The sequence below is a fragment of the Dipteris shenzhenensis genome, chromosome 11 (assembly GCF_047967505.1).
Source record: "Dipteris shenzhenensis isolate YYH24624 ecotype China chromosome 11, Dip_SZ_1.0, whole genome shotgun sequence".
Classification (NCBI taxonomy): Eukaryota; Viridiplantae; Streptophyta; class Polypodiopsida; order Gleicheniales; family Dipteridaceae; genus Dipteris; species Dipteris shenzhenensis.
The window spans coordinates 25,902,268-25,922,908 of NC_141606.1; the positions used below are offsets into that span (position 1 = coordinate 25,902,268).

Below are 20,641 nucleotides of genomic sequence, written 5' to 3' on the forward strand. Positions count from 1 at the left end.
CCTTGGATCTCTTAGTACACAAGGCATCTAGAGTCAAGGTGCTCCTATGACTCAATCTCTTGTAGATCACTTAGGGTGCAGGTGCGAGCCTCTCTAGGTATGCCCTCAATCCGTCTGGTCTCAATCTGCAATGAGGAAACACAGATGTGCCTAATCAAATCCTCAACGAGTGGGGGAGGTGGATTCGTGTGTAGCCTGGTGGGTCAATGGAGCCCTCCTCTAATATTTATAGGCAGTGATATCTGTATAAGTTAAACTTCACATGAAGCTCGTTATATGTCCTTTTTGGATGCCCTCTCTTAGATCCCAACCTGGATGGAGGGATTCATCTACAAAAGTCTTGTGGTGGCAATTCTTTATTCATCCCGAACTCTTACTTTGTGAACAAGTCATATTCGTAACCATGGACAGACAAAAAGGTATGAACGAACAAAAAATCGGATGTCTATCCTACATCTAAGGATATTCATATGCACTTGCACTAAAAGGCGCATGATATTTGAAAACAAAGAAAACAAATGCACACTTGCAATGGAGGCCAGATTTCACCCATGAACATTAGCTTCCATACGATTGCATAAAAAGCATAGATTGTTCTTGGTGATAAAGGAGTCTCAAGTCAAAATCATTAAACTGTTTTAGAAGTTTTAAGGGGTTTTTAAATGGAAGTGGGACCCATAACAACACCACTAATGGTTTAGCTTGAACAAATGTAAACACATAGGTAGAAAGAATACCATATGTTTCCCATATGGTCAAGTCTAAAGGACGCAATGCCAATAACAATGAGACATAAGTATAGGAGGTGATGAAAGGATAAGGCCCCAAATCCACTTAGCTAGGTTATCAATGCCTTCGAAGTTAATTCACTCATTATCCATTTGTCGGGGCACACATCTATCAGTACACGAGATCATTCAACCTTATTTGACTCTAAAAAGGTGATGTTTGTGATTCAATAAAGCAAGCCTTGATTTTGTTATGCAGGTAATTCCACAAACTCTGTTGTGCAAAGAGCCCAATTTCTTACAAAAAGAACCCTAGTGATTCTACAGTGCTTTGCCACAAAGATATAAAACAAAGTCCAACAAAGGATATAGCCTCTTCAAGGAAAGAGAGCAGAAGTTACACAAGGAGCCGGCTAAAATATTTCAAGGCTTCCCAGCCCTGGTGTTTCCTTCAATAGAAGGTGCTGCTGAAAAACTAGTGCCTTTAATACTTGACAAGGCCAGAGGTACCCAAAAATTTGTCGTAGCAGGAATGCCACACACAGTGCACACACAGAAGTATGTGGAAACCCGTTTTTATACAGTTGACATTATGTCTACAGAGGTATGTCCATCATGTATGGAGATATTCTATGCTCGTGTGAGGACGAAAATCATGCTATGGAGAATCTGCAGCATCCCCTGTTCACTCTGACTGATTAAGTGCAGAGACATCATCAAGCCTCACTGGACTGTGATCAAAAGCATTTGGGACTGTCCAATCCACGAGGTGCTTTATTTCATCATACAGAACCAATATCAATGCTGCTCCGGTTCCTCGGACCATATTTGACACAGCACCACGGTAAAAGGAGCGTACACCCTCCGTTTGATAGATTTTTCTCCAGCAGTCCAAAGTGTTGGCATACATTTGCTGCTCCAAACCTGCTTGCATCATCATACGGCGGCGAACTGTATCAAAGGGATAAGATATCAAACCTGCTGAAGTCGTCACTGCTTGAGCTGTCAGCCATCTTTTCCAAAAAGGAATTTTGCCAGACTTCCTTGACATTATATCTTTGGCAGTGTCAAAACCTCCAAAGTAGACACTACGATGGACTATCATCCCCTGAATAGATGCAGGCAGACCTCTGTATAGACCACGTATACCATCTTTCCGATAAATAGTACTTATAAAATGTAGTAGACCATTGAACTGGCGAGTTTCAGCTCTCCCCATATCTGCCGCTAGCCGGGTATGAGCAATATCGAGGGGATAGACAGCTACTAGAGCTGTGCAACCAGCTGCCCCTCCTGCAAGAAAATTGTGGAATGCTGTGGTGAGAATGTCATCGCTTTTCTGACCGGAAGAAAGCAAGGCCCTGTATAAATCCTGCAAAATCCATACATCAGTACGCAATTGCATTGAGACATTTGAATAAGACATTAAATCCCTAAAAAAGGACACTAGTCTGAAGAAATATCTGATCTTCTTAGTTTTAGTTCTTGTTTCAACATTGTCTAATAAGTAAGATACATCTCCTCCTTTCAATGATATAGGCGGTAGCTAGGGACTAAATAGAAGCCTGTCAGAGGCGTGTATCTCACCACAAAATGATTTAACTTCTGCTTCTTTAAACCACAAATTCAGACCATGTCCATGCAATGGCAGGAAAATAATTGAAATTGAAATAAAACATATACAGAGGCCACATCCCCCAACCCCAAGAAAGTTAATAGAGCTACTCAAGTGAAACGTAGGGACAGTGCGAACCTAGCCTCTAGATAACCTGGTCAGAATCCAAATATACCTTCATAAGGCTAGAAGATTCCCAATTTCACAAAGTGAGAATTTTTTTTAAAAAAAGGAAGAAAATAACAGAGGGGGAGAGATCAATGAGAGATGGTTTTAAAAAGAAAGCAGAAATGAAAACTAAAAATTTGAACAAAACCTGCTTACAAAACAAATCAACTCATCAGTATTTAAGCATAATCTGATGCCGTACCATTAGATTCGGGAATCTCTTGGCAGAATCCAGGTGCTGCTCAGAAACTGCTCTGCTGACATGGCAGAGATCTGCTGATTCTTCCCACTGTCAGGCCAGAGGTCATCCAAAATTCCCCTGGAATGGTGACTAACTGAAAGCAGTCACATTTGAGCCTGCAGCTGAGCCCATGATCAGTCATACGCATAGATTTTATGGCAGTGCAGAGAAGTGGCGATTAATTCCATAGCAGCTGTAAGAGAGAGACGCAACAGCAGTTTTCGTCCAGAGATATTTTGGCTTACAACTGTCATGTAGGACAGATCATGAAGACATAGGATTAGAGAATGGAAAGACTCCTCACTAGCCTACAAACAATGGAGCAACATGAGTTCGCGGACGATGAGGAAGGAACGAGCTAGAAGTAAAAGCAAAGAAAGACTCTCGGCAAGAAATGCAGATAGACTCTCGGTAAGAGAGTGCAAAAACATGTGAAGCAGCAACTACATAAAAACAATTCACATGGGAATAAGACCTGCCTTGGTCCATAGCAAGTATAGAGCATGGTCAGCAACAAAAGACAAATTGCGAGAGGCTGTGAGCACTGAGCACATTGCAATCTGTATAAGAGGATGAAAGTTTATTGTGTGCAATTAGAGTAAAAGTGCAGTCGGATGGGCAAAGGCAATTGTAAGAAATCAGATGATCCTATCCACACACACACACACAAAAAAAGAATCATGACGTCAGCTACTTGGAGGTGATCAAACATGCTAGTCAAAACTTGGTGCCTTTTGGATATGTGTCCTCAAAGCTGTGTGTTTTATGATATTCATTATCTAGAAAAGTGAAAACTGTATAGATGGAACACGCCTAATACACCTAAAAAATACAAGCTTTTAAAGTTCGCCCCTAATGCACATTGCACACGCCTCTTAATGTCTCAGACAACCATAGTAACCTCGGCATTGCATGCGGAGGGGGATGAACAGGCATTGAACTCTTAGCCGCCCATTTATTTGTGCAATGAGATGCATTGCAACCTGCACCTCTAGGCCACTGTCATAAATATCCACTACATGTATAGCACAAGCAGCTCCAATAAGAGCCAACTTTGCCAACGTGCTCTACCTAACGCTCATTTAATGATCTTCAGCCAGTGAATGTTCTATCACTGCTCAGTCATTGCACTGCTCATTTGCAGCTCAGCTAATTTTCCAGTTTCAGCCAGCTCATGCTCTATCTCAAGTTCAATTACAGCTCAGTCTGCAGCTTATTTGTAGCCCAATACATGCTTCATCTGCTATTCAGTTTGCAGCCAGATGATATATATATACCTTTGTAAGACTAGAATATATCCAATCATACAAATTCAGATTTTTTGTTGTTCTAAAGTCCACATACTTAGCAAGCAAACTTATGTCCTTAAGCATAAGCAACTATACTGGGTTTCTAAAGACCCGCGGAGTCTCTTGTGCTTACTAAAATATGTCAAATAAACAAAAGAGAAAGAAAACAAGAAATAAAGAAGGTGACTAAGCAAAAATAAACACGCAAATCAAGAAACAAAATCTTCCAAAAACAGGATTAAACTCTCTCTCTCTCTCTCTCTCTCTCTCTCTCTCTCTCTCTCTCTCTCTTATTTAAAACATAAAAAACTAAATGGACCCCTTAAACTTATGTACCGCTTCCTACAAAGATGTAAAATTACACTTAACACTATCTTCCTACAAAATTATGTACCGCTTCCTACAAAGATGTAAAATTACAAAGATGCCAAATGATACCCTATCTTACACTTAAAGCTCTAGCTTCATTCAATAGAAGCTCTACCTTCAGCCCAGTTTGTAACTCGGTAGCTGCCAAGTCTTCAGCCAATTATTGGATGAGCTTTCAAGCTGAATAGCTCTTCAGTCTTCATACCAGCTTCTATGCTCAATAACGGCTCCAGCCAGTTTAGACCAGTTTCTAGGGTCAAATGTAGCAACTAGACCTTTTGGCTGAATCTCATACTTTCTGCGATAGTTTTCTAAATGAACACTCCTATAAGCCTCTCACTTAATTCTTTTGACACCTCATTGTCCAAACAACTCCTCCATCTGTCCATTCCCCACATAAGGGATTAGAACATCTATTCACAGACACCACCAATGTGTTAGTATAGCATAAGGTAAGGACAGAAGAATTCTTAGAGCAGCAATTTGCTCACCTGTGAACCTGAGGACATACCACGTTATATGTCCTTCCTACCAAATTTCCTTGGAAGAAACCACCCATGTGTCAATACAACAAGAGGTAAGGATCGTAGAACTCTTAGAGCAACAATTTGCAGAACTGTGCATACCACATTATATGCATTTCGTACAGAATATCTCTAGAACAAAGCTCGCCAATTGTATGGAGGGACCTTGTGAGCCTCAGCATCCACCCACACTTACAGTCAGGAACCTCTCAAGCAGATCAGGAAGTTCCATGTCTCATCACACCAGCTCCGTCAATACGGAGAGCATACCCAGGAAGGGTCACATCTGCACCTCGTGTGATTCTTTAGAGATCGAGTCAGAGGAGCATTTCGCTTCTAGATGCCCTGTGTACTACGAGATGAGAGGTCGGTATCACTGCCTTTTCAAAGACGGTTTCGGATCCCTATCCAGCTTCCTGTCCTACCCCGACCAGATGTAACATGCAACGGTTATCTGATCGTGTAATTCACAGCAAGACCTTCTTTAAACCTTTAGCGAGGAATGAGCGTTGTTTACCATAGAGAGAGAAAGGAGATGAGGGTAGAGAGAGTAGAGTCGACAACCGATTGGGTCCCTGTACCCACTGAGGGCCCCCTCCCCCAATCACGGGAGAATTTGCTTTATACTTGGAGAACTGAGAAATACAAAGAACACTCTTCGAGAGAGTACAGAACGCGCTTCTGAAGAGCTCACTGTGCACACGTATAGCAGACCCAAGGACCTAAGAGGCAACGCCGACCAATACCGAGACCTTGATGCTGTCCACACTGACGATGTAGGACGCTTCTGCAAGGCAAGGAAGAGGCTTGTGCTGTCTACCGGAATGCAGGGTTACTGCGTGAGTGAGAGAGTGAAAAAACTAGAAGTGATAGATCCTATGAGAGAACTGCGAGATGACTGAAATATAGAGCTGAGAGTGAGCTGTGTAAACTGTAAAAGAGAGCTGAGAAAGCTGAGGAAACAGTGTCCAAACCTCTCTCCGTTTGCTGGTCCAAACCTCCAACTGTTGTGCTGCGTGGTCACCTTCAGATCAGGCTGAACTGATGGCCAAGGGACTGAGGCTGGAGCAGGGCCAGATCTGAGGATCTCAGGGGCTGCACAGCAGGCTGAAGTGGAGCTGTAGGAGGACTAAAGGCAGGAGCAAACTGAATGAGAAAACAGGGCAGCCAAGGGGCCCTTTTATAGGGCTGGACTGAGCCAACCCAGTCTGTAAACAGACCGACTCAGTCTGTTTTACAGACTGGCTGGCCTACAACCAGCCTATAAAAAGCCCTCCCTGGCTCATTTGCCAGGGGAGTTTTTGGCCAGCCTTTGCAGGCTGCCTTCCCTGCTTACTTGTCCAGCCTTTGGGGACCCTAAAGGGACTCCTAACCTAGGCTAAGACCTTAAGCTACTGTTCTCCAGTGGGTACTAGTGAACAAGAACTGACTATTGACTTGACCTAAGGCTGAGAGACTGACCTACGTAGCTTGTGCCTGACTGTCCCTGGACAAGGGCTCACAAAGGGGTCACAGCATACGACAAAATCTCCTATCTGGGAACTATAATGCACTTGTCGATGTAGCCAGTGTGTCACCTTGCACCCGAGTGCAGGGGTGCATGTGACATTCCCTCCTTAACTTGGCGGTAGGTTCATTGCTTCCAAGTAGTCCGCCAATATATGGGGAAACTCCTGGAAAAAATCTTCGTCCAACCACACTGCTTCATGGGTACCTGGATCACGAAACTTGGTGTAAAACTCTCGGATCATGCGTCCTAACCCATGCTTGAATTTATGAAGAAGGATCTGTTCTGGTTGCAAAATTTTGGCTTCATCAAGAACTTCAGGTTGTTGCTCGTCAGAAATCTCTGAAAGAGGAGGTCCAAAATATGGCTTCAACCAAGCTACATGGAACACGTTGTGCATAGTCCAACTGTCTGGTAGACATAACTTCATTGAGGCATCGTTGATCTTTTGAATAATAGGGAATGATCCGAAGCTCCTGAAGGACAGCTTAGGGCATCGCTTGCCCACCTGCTTCAATCGTTGCTTGATAATGCGTAAATACACCCATTGACCCTCTTTATACTGGACATCTCGTTTGGATTTATTAGCTTGGCATATATACGATGCTTGAGCTTTGGCGATGCGGCTTTTCACGGACTCCGTAATCTCTGCCATGGATTCGGTGGTTTTGTTGGCTTCAAGAGATGGAGACACCATCCGGGTGAGGAGTTAGGTAAATCGCCGTCCAAACGCCGCTTCATAAGGTGTGCGACCAATACTCGAAGAATAGGTATCGTTCAGAATGGCCTGCACAAGTGGAAGAAACTGCTCCCACTTTCCCTGAGCATCATGACAATATGATTTCAAAATATCAAATGCCATACCATTATACTTTTCCATCTCGCCGTTCAATTGTGGATGAAAAGCGTTGGACATCTGCAACTTAGTACCAAAATTATCAAACAAGGCTTGCCAAAAGTTGGACGTAAACTTGGAGTCCCTGTCGGATGTTATGGTCTTTGGCAACCCTCCAATGGGATACCAATACTTGATAAACAAACGAGCTACATTTTCAGCGCTGGCCGTTTGTTTGCAGGGAATGAGCATACAATATTTACTAAAGTGACAAACAATAGTAAGACATTGAGTATTACGAGTACCTGCGGATGCTGGAAGTGGTCCCGCGAAATCCATACCTATGTTCTGGAAAGGACCGTCCGCGATTGGCAATGGCATACGTAAGCCTGCCGCTTTCTTGTGGGAAGCCTTGACCTTTTGGCATATTTGACAATTCTGCACATAGCCGTATATATCCTTCCGCATCTTTGGCCAATAGAAATAGCGCTCCAACTTCTCCAAAGTCCCGTTGATACCTCTATGACCACCGGTAAGGGCTTCATGGGCATCATGAAGAAGCAACTGTCGTTTGTCTTTGAGTACACAAAACCTTTTCTTATAGAAAAGCCAACCGTCCTCTAATGAGTAATGGCCTGGAGCAAGCGTCGTGGCTAACTGGAACTGCGTGCCAAACTCTGCCAACTCCGCGTACTGTGCCTTCATGCTATCAAGATTCTTTCCTTTGATTTCGAGCACAATGGCCTGCTCAATGGTCTGGATGGAACCTTTCCGACTAAGAGCATCTGCAACAGGGTTGTTTTTGCCGGGAACGTACTCGATCATTCTTCCAAATTGCTAGAATATATGACTCCACCTCTGCTGCCGATCACTCCATTGCGTACTAGGCATTGTTTGAAGCCACTTAAGGGCTTGGTGATCTGTCTTCACCGTGAAAGTCCGTCCGTATAGGAAAGGCTTCCAATGTTTTAATGCCTGGATGACACCGAGGAGCTCTCTATCATACAATGAATAGTTCTTTTCGGCATCGTTAAGCTTTCTGCTATAATATGCCATGGGCCTATCTTCTTGCTGTAAAACTGCCCCTATGGCGACATTGCTAACGTCTGTGATTACCAGAAATGGATCATCCCAAAAGGCGATCTTCATAACTAGTGCTGTCGTGGCCAACCGTTGCAAGTCGTAAAAGGCCTGCAAAGCTTTGCCTAAGACTTGAACTTTTTGTCTGCATGTCTTTACCCCCTTGAGTAAATCTGTAAGACGGGCTGCGTATGTTGAGAAACCCTCCATGTGCGAGCTGTATGCTTGACACAAACCCACAAAGGATCGGATCTCCTGGGCCATCATGGGGATAGCCCAACTTGTGATAGCTTGGATCTTCTCAGGGTCCAATCGAATCCCTTGAGAGCTAATGATGTAGCCCAAATACTGAATTTCCAACAATCCGAATTCACTTTTCTTTGTATTGAGATATAGCTGGTTATCACGTAATAACTGTAGGGCACATCGCACATCCTTAATAAGCTGCTCGGCTGTCGCGGAAAAGATAAGGATATCATCGAGAAAGATGAACGGGCACTTCCCAATACACTCTGCGAATACCGAGGACATCATCTTGTTGAATGTTGGCGGTGCATTCTTCATACCAAAGGGCATGACGACGAACTCGTAATCAGCTCGCTCAGTTCGGAAAGCTGTCTTCGGGATGTTAGCTTCAAAAATCCGGACTTGATGGTAGCCACTCTTGAGGTCAATCTTTGAAAAAAATCTTGCACCATTGAGTCTTTCCAAGATGTACTCGATGCGAGGCATAAGAAACTTGTTGCTTACCATAAGCTTGTTGAGTGGTCTGTAGTCGACACATAGTCGTGCGGACTTATCCTTCTTTGCCACAAACAGAATGGGTGTAACAAAAGGCGAAGAAGAAGGTCTAATAAACCCTACGCACAGTAATTGAGACAATTGCTGCTCTGACTCCCCCTCCATAGACTTTGAAAGTCGATAAGGGAACTTACTTGGAGGTGTCGAGTCCGGAAGTAGATCGATGCGATGGTCTTCCGGTCGGTTGGGAGGTAGCTGGGGTGGCAGATCGTCCCGGAGCATGATGTCTTTGAACTCTTGGAGTAGATCCACCATTGTTTGCCCCATTAGAGGAGCGGCTTGAACTGTAGTGATCTGGCACTGGACATAGACAAGTGCACACATGGCACCCTTGCGGGCGGCGCGACCTGCTTGAATATGAGAGATTAATGGAATCCCTGGTATGCTCAGATCACCGCGTATCACGGCGGGCTCCGGTAAACCTTCCACAATCATGAAGGTGTCTTGCCGCCAATTAGGCGTCGGAACATGCTCACGGAACCACCGAATCCCAAGGATCATGTCGCACCCCATCAAAGGAGTCAATATAAAATCCCGCGTAAACATGGCCTTCTGAACTGAAAAAGTAAACTGGATGGCCTTATGCGTGATGTGTGTGCGCAAGCCGGGCGTGAACCCGTCCACTACAAGCTCGTGAGGCACCAAGGTGGACCCCACTATCTTGGCAAGCTGAGGGGAGATGGCATCTTCAGAACTCCCCATATTGAACAGGACAATAAACTGATCCCCGTTAGCTATGCCATACGCTCGAATGAGCGCCTTCTTTTTATCTAAGAAGTCGTCCTCCTTCTTACCTTGAAAGACCACCGTGGGAACGGCGTTCAAAGCAGGGAAGACGGCATTCGTAGCTGAGGATGGAGGCGAAGCTAGAAGAGCCAATACATTAGTGATGGACAAAGTAGGTGCTTTTGCAGCCTTTTGTTCGTGTCCAATCCTCGAATGAATTGCTTCATCTTGGTGCTCTCCGTCACGCCCAACTGTTGTGCCAGTGTGATGACCTTGTTACTGTATGTCAACACACGCAAATCATTCTAGGAGAGATGAGCGAACTCATCCTCTAGGTTAAGCAGATATTGGGGTGGGAGAAAACAGGCTTTGAGGTCGGCCACAAACGTTGCCCAAATGAAAAAGAGGATCTCATACAGCTATTCACATTCAGAATTTAGTTAGCCTCTGACGAGCTCAACTTCTGATCATTGCTTACGGATATCAAAGAAGGGCTACATCTATCCACAAGCTATACACAGATCCACCTCCCCCACTCTTTGAGAATTTTAATCGGGCAATTCATGTTTCCTCACGCTGGCCACACCTTGAGACGATGGGCTAAGGGCATACCTAGAGAGGACCACATTTGCACTCTATATGATCTACAGGAGATTGAGTCAGAGGAGCATTTTGCTTTAGATGCCTTGTGTACTATGAGATACTCTATGTGATCTACATGAGATTGAGTCAAAGGAGAATTTTGCTTTCAAATGGCCTGTGTACTATGAGATCTGAGGTTGTTACCAATGTCCCTTCAAGGATTCGAACCCATCTCCAGTGTCTTCTCACCTGAATCAGGAACATTTGGCGACTTTCATTCATGAGGCCGTACGACATAGAACCACCTACTCACGACACATAGATGACACAGGGTGCTTAGCCACCTGCCACCCAGAGTGTTTTTCTAGTCAGATAGCATTGACCAACAGGCCCCAAGTAGATGAGTAGCCAAGGCTAGGAGAGCAAAAGATACAACGGACCTATCGGCGTGTCAATCCACACATCATGCTTGAGGATCTTTCCTCAATGTTCACCAGACCAGAGGTGTTGGGGTAAAGGCACTGGCCACCCTATGTAAATAGTACTTTATGTTGTACTTTAGTGTAGGACACTTAAGTATGCTAAGTACACATTTGTACTTAGCTGTACTTAAGGGTTACTACCATAATATAAAAGTGTGTGCTTGGGGAGGTACCACTCACTCATTGTGATTATCCCCACAAGTGTGTGTGTGCAGTTAGTCTCCTCACTCCAGAATCTATCTCTCTCTCCCCATCTATCTATCAGCTGGTATCAGAGCCAACGGGCTCTCTCCCCTCCTCTCATCCTCACGGGCATTGCGGTCCTCACGGGCATTGCGGGTTCTCTCTCTCTCTCAGCCAACGGGCTGGAACAGGGACGCATTGCGGGTTCTCTCTCTCTCAGCCAACGGGCTGGAACAGGGAGCTCATTCTCTCTCATCGCGATGGCAAAGGCACGTGAACAGTGCGCGAGCTAAGGCGGGCGGCATACGCGTAGACAGCGCGAATAGAGAGCGGGTCAACGCTGCAAGGCTGAGCGGGAGAGGCATGGGCGAGCTGCAAGGCTGAGCGGGAGAGGCGTGGGCGAGCTGCAAGGCCGAGCGAGAGAGGCGTGGGCGAGCTGCAGCGCGCGGCCCAGCGAGCACGGCTGCAAGGCCGATAGTCGTCGGCCACCAGGGCCGACACCAAGTCGGCCAGGCCGTCGCCATCCTTCAGCTATACGCCTTTCCACCCTCCCTCGTCCTCGATTACAACTCCCAGTCGTCGGCCACCAGGGCCGACACCAAGTCGGCCAGGCCATCGCCTCCTTCAGCCATACGCCATACCAGCCCTTCCCTTTTTTCTCTTCAGCCTCTAATAGGCAGGGCACCGTGCAAAGGTACACAGGGTAAGAGTGCTGTACTTTCTTGCACTTCGACAGCACATTTTTTTTTATTTTTTGTGCTTTCCCGCACATCGAGGAGGATCTTTGAGTCTCACTGGGCTCATACATTGAGGAGAAATTCTTTACTGTTTATTCGTTGTCCACGGGACAGCACTGTTTTTCGCCATTGGCATATGAGCCAGGTGTTCTACTTGGGGCAGGGCTTAGACGCACTGAGGCATTATGCCGCAAACAGTGTTGAGACAGGTCTTATCACTTGGCCAGTGATTGTACACAGTGTTGGCACTGGGTATATGCATGGTCAGATCTGTTTAGACACATGCAGTGTATGCCATTGGATGCAGGTCAAACCACATGCAGTCACATGCCTTGTGAGTGTTTTTTTATTATATCAGTTCTGGGATTTTTCTGGAGCGATTTGACGCAGCCGTACCGCACTTTCGCCAGCGAAAAAGACAGGAACAGTTTGCTGTACTGTTTCTGCAGCAAGTGGGAGAAAAATATTCAGTTGGTTTTGTGCCACTGAAACAGTACCAAATTCACTTTTGATCGTACTTCCGCTGCGGGGAAATTTTCTTGGAGTGACTAGTGCTTAATTGCACGACTACAGGGAGTCAGGCGGTTCCATTGAGGAACAAACTCTACTTTCTTTACCATGAGTTCCGGCAGTGACGTGTCGTCCTTGTTCCAGATAAAGAAGCTCGAAGGAGCTAAAAACTACGACATATGGAGGACACAATGCTACAATGTGTTGATGCAGAAGGACCAGTACAAGCCTATAAAGGAGAAGGGTGTTAAGCCCTCCAACGTTACTGATGAGCAGTGGGAGAAGATGGACAACTTGGCCATGTCGACCATTATGCTTACAGTTGTTGATTCACTGGTTGTAGGCATCAGGGATGAACCTACTGCGTGGAAGATGTGGAAACGTCTTGAGGATACTTATGCCAAGAAAAGTGCCACGGGAAAAGCTTACTGGCTGAAAAAGCTTGTTGGTCTTCAAATGAAGGAGGGGACACCTATGTCCACTCATATTATTGAGTTTAACAGCATATTCAGCCAGGTGATCAACCAGGGGTTGAAGCTTGATGATGAGCTGAAAGCTACACTCATCCTATGTTCTCTACCTGAGTCATGGGACACATTCAGGACTTCTACCAGCAACTCAAATGCCATTCTGTTATTTGCAGATGTGGAGAGTGCTCTTCTACAGGAAGAGATGAATAGAAAGAACAATGCTGTTGGGAAGTCGAATGCTTTGAATGCACGCAGCAGGTCCAAGACACGTGGAAACTACAAAGAAAGAGAGAGGAGCAAGTCCCGCTCTAAAAGTGATCTTGTATGCAACTATTGCGGCAAAAAGGGACATATTGAGAAAAAGTGTTTTCAAAAGAAGAACGACCTGAGAGCCAAAGAAGGCAAGACTCAAGGCAAGTCTAAGGGCAAGGAAAAAGAGGAGCTGCATGTTACTTATGTTAGTGACAGTGACAGTGGACGTGAGATATGTTTCACCTCTTCACTGGAGGCTCATACACTTCATGCTGGTGATGGATCAGATATGCTTTCCTGGATTATAGATTCAAGTGCTTCCTTTCATGTTACACCCTACAGAGATCTGTTTGTCAGATATGCAGGAGGGCAGAAGGGAGTTGTCTTTCTTGGTGATAATCATTGGCATAGGTGATGTTAGGCTTGTTCTTGAAAATGGTCAACAGTTAATGCTCAAAGGAGTCAGGCATGTCCCTGAAGTGAAGAAGAACTTGATTTCCACAGGTTTATTGGATGACGATGGTTATCAGACCACCTTTGGCAGTCAGAAATGGAAAATCAGCAAAGGGGCAATGGCTATTGCCAGGGGTCCTAAGGTTGATACTTTGTATTCACTTCATGCTGGACATTGTCCGCATTCCGATGTAAATGCCGCCGAGCTGCCAAAGATTTCATTGTGGCATAGCCGGCTTGGCCATATGAGTATTAAGGGAATGGAGCAATTGGCTCATTTTGGTTACTTGCCGAGTCTAAAATTTTCAGATTTAAAGAAATGTGAATTTTGTCTCTACGGTCGTCAAGTACAAATACCTCATAAGAGAAGGTCAGATCAGAAATTACAGCTCTTGGAGCTTGTACATACAGATGTGTGTGAGATGCCTACACTCTCTTTAGGAGGTTCTAAGTACATACTGTCATTCATAGATGACGCCACCCGCAAAGTGTGGGTTTACACTCTCAAAAAGAAGAGTGATACGTTCAAGGCTTTCACTAAGTTTGTTGCAATGGTCGAAAATGAGACAGGCAATAAACTGAAAGCTTTACGATCTGACAATGGTGGAGAGTATTTGTCCAAAGAGTTTCAAGAATTCTGTGAGGCAAAAGGTATTCAAAGGGTGTTGTCTGCACCATATGATCCTCCACAGAATGGTACCGCTGAAAAAATGTTCAGGACCATTCAAGAGAAAGTCAGATCCATGTTGTCACATGCTGCACTGCCCCACACATTTTGGGCTGAAGCTGCAAAGACAGCTGTGCGCCTTATTAATAGGTCACCAAACAAGAGACTATGTGGCGGCGTGCCTGAACAGGCATGGACGGGTAAGCCTCCGTCTTACAAACACCTACGGGTCTTTGGTTGTGTCGCGTATGTGCATGTACGCAGGGAAGACAGAACTAAACTGGTTCCAAAGTCTCTTAAATGCATATTCCTAGGTTACGGTGACAAAGGTGAGATGGGCTACAGGATTTGGGATCCCAAGAACAGAAAACTTATACGCAGCAATGATGTCGTGTTTGATGAAACCATCATGTTCAAGGAACCTGTTGTACAGCAGGGACCTTTAAAAGTAACTATTGATGATCACAGGCATCATGGGCAACACGAACAGGCTATAAATCAGCCACAACAGCAGCATAACCAGCCATTAAATGATGCTGCAGCAGGTCCTAATGGACAGCCAGGTATGGCAGAAGACATCCCAATGGATGAGGCACAGTTAGGTGATCTTCCTGACATGCAAAGGCAGCCAGGAGACATGGGACAGCCACCTTATCTGGGTGATGAACAGGCTGGACAGCCAGCTCAAGACGATGGTCATTGGGTTAGAAGGTCAACCAGACCGACGCGGCAGCAAGAAAGATTTGTTCCAGGCATTGATTATTTGATGCTCACTGATTGTGGAGAGCCTTCATGCTACAGAGAGGCTAGGCAGAGGGCAGACAAGGTTCAATGGGATCTTGCTATGAAGGCTGAAATGGACAGCCTTCACAAGAATGGCACTTGGGAATTGGTATCCTTGCCTACTGGTAAGAAGGTACTGCCATGCAAATGGGTTTATCGACTTAAGGTCACACCTGGTGAAAAGCCAAGGCATAAAGCCAGACTGGTTGCCAAGGGGTTCAAGCAGGAATATGGTGTTGACTTTGATGAGATATTCTCTCCTGTCGTTAAGATGACAACACTCAGAACTGTATTAGCATTGGTTGCACATGCAGATATGGACTTGGTCCAAATGGATGTCAAGACGGCATTTCTTCATGGTGATTTACATGAAGAGATTTTTATGCAGCAGCCAGAAGGTTTTACAGTAAAGGGAAAAGAGAAGCTTGTGTGCAGACTGAAGAAAAGTCTTTATGGTCTTAAGCAGGCACCCAGAGAATGGTATCATAAGTTTGATACATTCTTGCGAATCCAAGGTTATAGGACAAGTGACATTGATCACTGCTTGTATACCAAGAAAGCTTCAGATGGCAGTTTACTGATCCTCATTTTGTATGTGGATGATATGTTGATTGCTGGAAAATCTCATAAGGAGATCAATGCCTTGAAGAAAAGATTGCACCAAACCTTTGATATGAAGGATCTTGGTGATGCCAACCATATACTGGGCATGCGGATACTTCGGGATAGGGAAAAGCGGTTGCTATACTTGTCTCAGAAGGAATACATTGGCAAGGTCTTGCAGAGATTTCACATGGAAGGGGGGAAGAGTATTGGTACTCCATTGCCTCCTTATGTGAAAATCAGTGCTTTGGACAGCCCTCAGACAGATGCTGAGAGAGCTGAAATGTCAAAGATCCCGTATGCATCAGCGTGTGGCAGTCTCATGTATGCTATGGTTGCAACCAGGCCCGATATTGCGTTTGCAGTGGGAGTGGTTAGTAGATACATGGCAAACCCCGGCAAGAAGCATTGGAATGCAGTGAAAGGTGTCATGCAATACCTGAAGGGTACACAAGATTTGTGTATATGTTTCGGCAGTCAAGATGCAAAAGTGCAAGGTTATACAGACTCTGATTATGCCGGTCACCCTGATACCCGGAAGTCTACTACCGGATATGTTTTCACTTTCACTGGAGGTGCAGTGTCGTGGGTATCTAGAATGCAGCAATGCATTGCTTTGTCTACCACAGAAGCTGAATATATTGCAGCCACTGAGGCATGCAAGGAGGCTATATGGCTATCTCGGTTAGTGGCAGATTTGGGTTATCCATTGGAGATTCCATTGTTGCATTGTGACAGTCAGAGTGCCATACAGTTGGCACACGTAATCCTGTCTTTCATGCAAAGACGAAGCACATAGATGTGAAATATCACTTCATCAGGGAGGTGCTTGAGAACAAGCAAATTCAGCTTGTTAAGGTGCATACAGATGACAATCCGGCAGATCTGTTAACCAAAGGGTTAGCTGCAGAGAGGTTTGCACACTGCAGATCTCTTATGGGTATTGGTTGAGGCCAATATTCTTTCTCTCCTTGAGGGCACACTGCCTTTAAGTGGGAGGTTGTTGGGGTAAAGGCACTGGCCACCCTATGTAAATAGTACTTTATGTTGTAATTTAGTGCAGGACACTTAAGTAAGCTAAGTACACATTTGTACTTAGCTGTACTTAAGGGTTACTACCATAATATAAAAGTGTGTGCTTGGGGAGGTACCACTCACTCATTGTGATTATCCCCACAAGTGTGTGTGTGCAGTTAGTCTCCTCACTCCAGAATCTATCTCTCTCTCCTCATCTAAGTGTGTGTGTGCAGTTAGTCTCCTCACTCCAGAATCTCTCTCTCTCTCCCCATCTATCTATCAAGAGGCACGTGTTACAGTGGCACTTCTACAACGCAAGGCCATGGCTAGGAGAACATAGTGGACCACACATACCGAATGACTTCAATGCTCTATCATGGGTTTTATGTTGCCTAGCCCCATACACCAGCGGAGCCTCTTGTGGACTTGGCTCCTCTGCCAACATATAGAGGACCCCCACAATGACACCACAACGCAACTCGTCCTCTCCATTGGCTCAGACACTTTGTACTAGTGTTTATGCTTGTCTTGGGTGCAGATGCCCGCTCAAAGGCTCCACCCATTCAGCTCATTGTATCTAGGTTTTTCCGTCTCATAGACCCTTAGGTCTTTCGATGACTTTAATAAAGTTTCTTTCTTTCTTTCTTTCTTTGTTTTTTAGTTTGCGCTGTTTTGGCCACACTATATAAGCAGTAGAAAGTGGGTATATATAAGCTTCATAAGCCTAGATTACATCCAATCTCACAAACTAAAATTTTCTTCTATAAAATGAGCGAAAGAACAAAAAGGAGAGAGCAAGATTGAACCAGGTTCAATTGGCCTGCCCTGTAGTTTTTCTGTCAGGACAGGATGTTCTCTCAGGTACGGAGCACTAGTGGGGGTTTTGTTGCTGGAAATGTCTCACATGCATGCACAAGCGAGAGGCAGATCGGGCGACGTGGAACAGTGCATGTGCGAGTTATCCCGCAAAAGGGAACTCAAAATAATTTTCTCTTTGGTTGGAGTCCTTCACTAAGACCTGCAAACGGCGGGCCAAAAAGAGACAAGGGAAGAAGATCAAATCAAGAGCCAAAGAGAAGCAAAAAAAAGAGTATACCCAAGGCTATTGTCTGGGACGAGAAAATAAATATACCACAATTTGTCACTCTGCGGGAGAGAAGCCAAATGCAAGGGACAAAAGGCAGAGAGATCCCTGGACATACGTATCCAATCAGCTAGCCATTCCAGTGATAGGATCTGACCCCACCGGTCAGCTAAGGATAGACAAGATGATCTCGGCTGGTGATGGCTCTAGATCTGGTGAGCACTGGTGCCATCAAGAAAGGAAATCAGTAATGGAACGCTTCAGCGCTTAGCATGATCAGTGGTCCGTAGTCTCCGAGAGGTAGCCGGTCGTCTGGCGAGCGCTACTGTCACTCCAGTGGTCTGTCCTACTCAGTCGTTGCAGCTGCCCCGACACCACCCCCTACGTAGACATATCAAAGACAAGACTAATTCAGATTTGCAGGAGCAGATTTTACTGTCTGCAACATGAAATCTGAGAGCACAAGCTTTGACTTGCAGCTATGGAAAGAACATTGGAAAGCAAGAAGTCATCAAAGAGGTACTATACAAATGCAAAACATACCCCCCAGCACCACAGCTGTTTCAAAGGTTCAGGAAATGATCACTACTCAGGTGAGGTCAATGAAACGAGAGATGATTGCCCGATGTCAATATCTTTGTAAGGCTAGAATATATCCAATCCTACAAATTGAATAAAGTGAATAACAAAGTGAATAAAGTTGACCTGAGCAGGAAGCTAGAGCAAATAACAAATTGATTTTTACATGTGGGGGGTGTGGGGGGATTGTCGGATAGTTGGTTTGATGGGCAGGAGTTCACAGAAGACAGAATCAATCACCTCAAAGAGAAACTACCACAAGTTGAATGGGATCAAGACGATATTTGGAATGCCAAGCAAAACGTAACACATACACGACTCTTTTTCAACGACAAGGCAGCAAGGACAAGGATTCTCAAACAAACCCACAAGCTGAAAGGCACAAAGATTTGGATATCTGAGGAGATCACTCCAACCCAACTCAAAGGAAGAGCCATTAAACTTACTTAAGTGAAGGAAGCCAGGAAAGCAGGCAAATGGGCAGTCTATAGGTAAGGACAAGCACTGATTAGGGAATTTAAATCTAAGCCTAAAGACTCTCAGTCTTAAACTGATGTAGTGAAGGTCATCCTCTGATAGAACTTATAATAAATTTGGAGCTGCTTTATGCACTCAACAGGAGCTGCCATGTGCACTCCCCCGACTCTCTGATACTCGGAGATGTTAGTAGCTACTCTTTTTGGTTGTACTCTGTCCTATAGGCCCGTGAGGCCTCCTGAAGACATCTCTCTCTCTCTCTCTCTCTCTCTCTCTCTCTGTGCATGTGTGTGTGTGCGTGCGTGCGGCATCAGCTAAGGGCTAGAATTGTTGTTTTGCTTTACTGAAAAGAAGACAACTGCATACCAAGCCAACCATGAAGATTTCAGTAGAAACAATTTCAGACAGTATTGATCCTCTACCCACAAAAGATCCCCTATTTCCAGATCATGTCAGGAAGAAACTTAATGAGAAATGGCTTAACCATTGTGATAGACTCGGGCATAGGTAGTAGCAAATCCACCAGCACCTTCATAAGTAAAAAACCAAGCACCTCATTTCCAACATGTGAAACTTTCCTTGCCATGTTCCTACTACTCTCAGAAGTTCACATGTATCTTCTTTAAGGCACATCAGAGTATTTATGTGTGTGTGCATGCCAAGACATGAATTTTAAAGAATTTAAACACCGTGCACCTGTAAAAGCACGATTGGCTCAATAGTGCTTTTACAGGTGAAAAGCTGCACGCGGAAAAGCTGAAGCAGAAGCGTACACAGGTGCTCATTGTTTTGGTCAGGAGGTGTGGGATGGGGGGCATATAATGGCGAAGTCACAGGTGAAAAAGCTGCACGCGAAAAAGCTGAAGCAGAAGCGAACACAGGTGCTCATTGTTTTGGTCAGGAGGTGTGGGATGGGGGGCTTATAATGGCGAAGTCACAGGGTCTAGTATTAAGTGCAAAGCTTCTAAATGTTGCAAAACGTTTGAATGAATGCATAAAGAAAAAGCAATCGACAAAGGTTCTCCGCACGTTTCATCAAAGCCTGGAGATATATCTACAGGCCCTGACGCATAGACAAAACGATCCGAGGACAACGAAATATGTGCACTTCTGCCCTTTTAATTTTTGAAATGAAAGCCAAGATCGGCAAATGATTGAGCTGTCCTTACTGCACAAACTTAAAAAAGTTTTTGAGGCACCTTAACAAAAGGATTTAGAAACTGACCTTGCACGAAAAATTAAGAGCTACAGACGGATAATACCGCAGAACGCTGCTGCCATTGCCTCTCCAGAGAGAAAGAACCCCCTCTTCTCTTCCAATTCTTATTATGCAGTCTAGCATTCCTTTGTAGCGCTTCTGGTAACCGCCTGTTATTGCGATATTGCTTTCTTGCGTTTGGAGGAGCAGCTTGGCCCTCTCTATAGGTGCAACAATGGTATGAGCAACTCCGCCCATCACCGCCCCTGCAAGCAGATCCCTGGGAAAGTTTGTCCATGCTTCTTTTCGCCAACTTGGAGACTCTCCACCAGCTTTTGGATCTCGTTTGAACCTCGGGTCCTCCGCAGGATAGTCAGGAGGAGGGGCAGGCATGGGTTTGACCATCAATACACAAGTTCAGCGTCATAACAGCGACTAAAAATCTGTTCGTCCATCTTTCTCACAGGTGAAATTTTCCTGCGGGGAAGATCGCAGAAACGTGCGTCAGAATGCTCTCTCTCTCTCTCTCTATAGCGCCGTCTAGGAGATCAGCCCTCAACAAAATTCAGAGACGCGAGAGAAAAAGGCATCAAGCGGAAGCGGTTTTAAAAGCGCGGAGCTCGGCTGAGCATGCGGAAAATAGACTCAAAAGGCGGCGATACGGAACTAAGGAAGTAAACC

General features: G+C 45.1%; 1 protein-coding gene across 1 annotated transcript; it reads right to left on the reverse strand.

Moving 5' to 3' along the window:
* Positions 1-983: 983 nt before the first annotated feature.
* PM-ANT (Mitochondrial substrate carrier family protein) lies at positions 984-20,453 on the reverse strand. The gene is made up of 2 exons (XM_087381803.1): positions 19,988-20,453; positions 984-2,100 (listed from the first exon to the last, which is right to left on the reverse strand). The coding sequence occupies exons 1-2, from the start codon at positions 20,363-20,365 to the stop codon at positions 1,414-1,416; spliced, it is 1,065 nt and encodes a 354-aa protein (XP_087237929.1). The 5' UTR covers positions 20,366-20,453; the 3' UTR covers positions 984-1,413.
* Between the last annotated feature and the right edge of the window lie 188 nt (positions 20,454-20,641).

Bases quoted from the DNA above. Each gene is read 5' to 3' on its own strand.
- PM-ANT (XM_087381803.1), bottom strand. From the start codon at position 20,365: ATGGTCAAACCCATGCCTGCCCCTCCTCCTGACTATCCTGCGGAGGAC. The intron at 2,101-19,987 runs GTCAGTTTCTAA...TGGATTTTGCAG, and splicing joins CTCTTAATTTTTCGTGCAAG to GATTTATACAGGGCCTTGCT.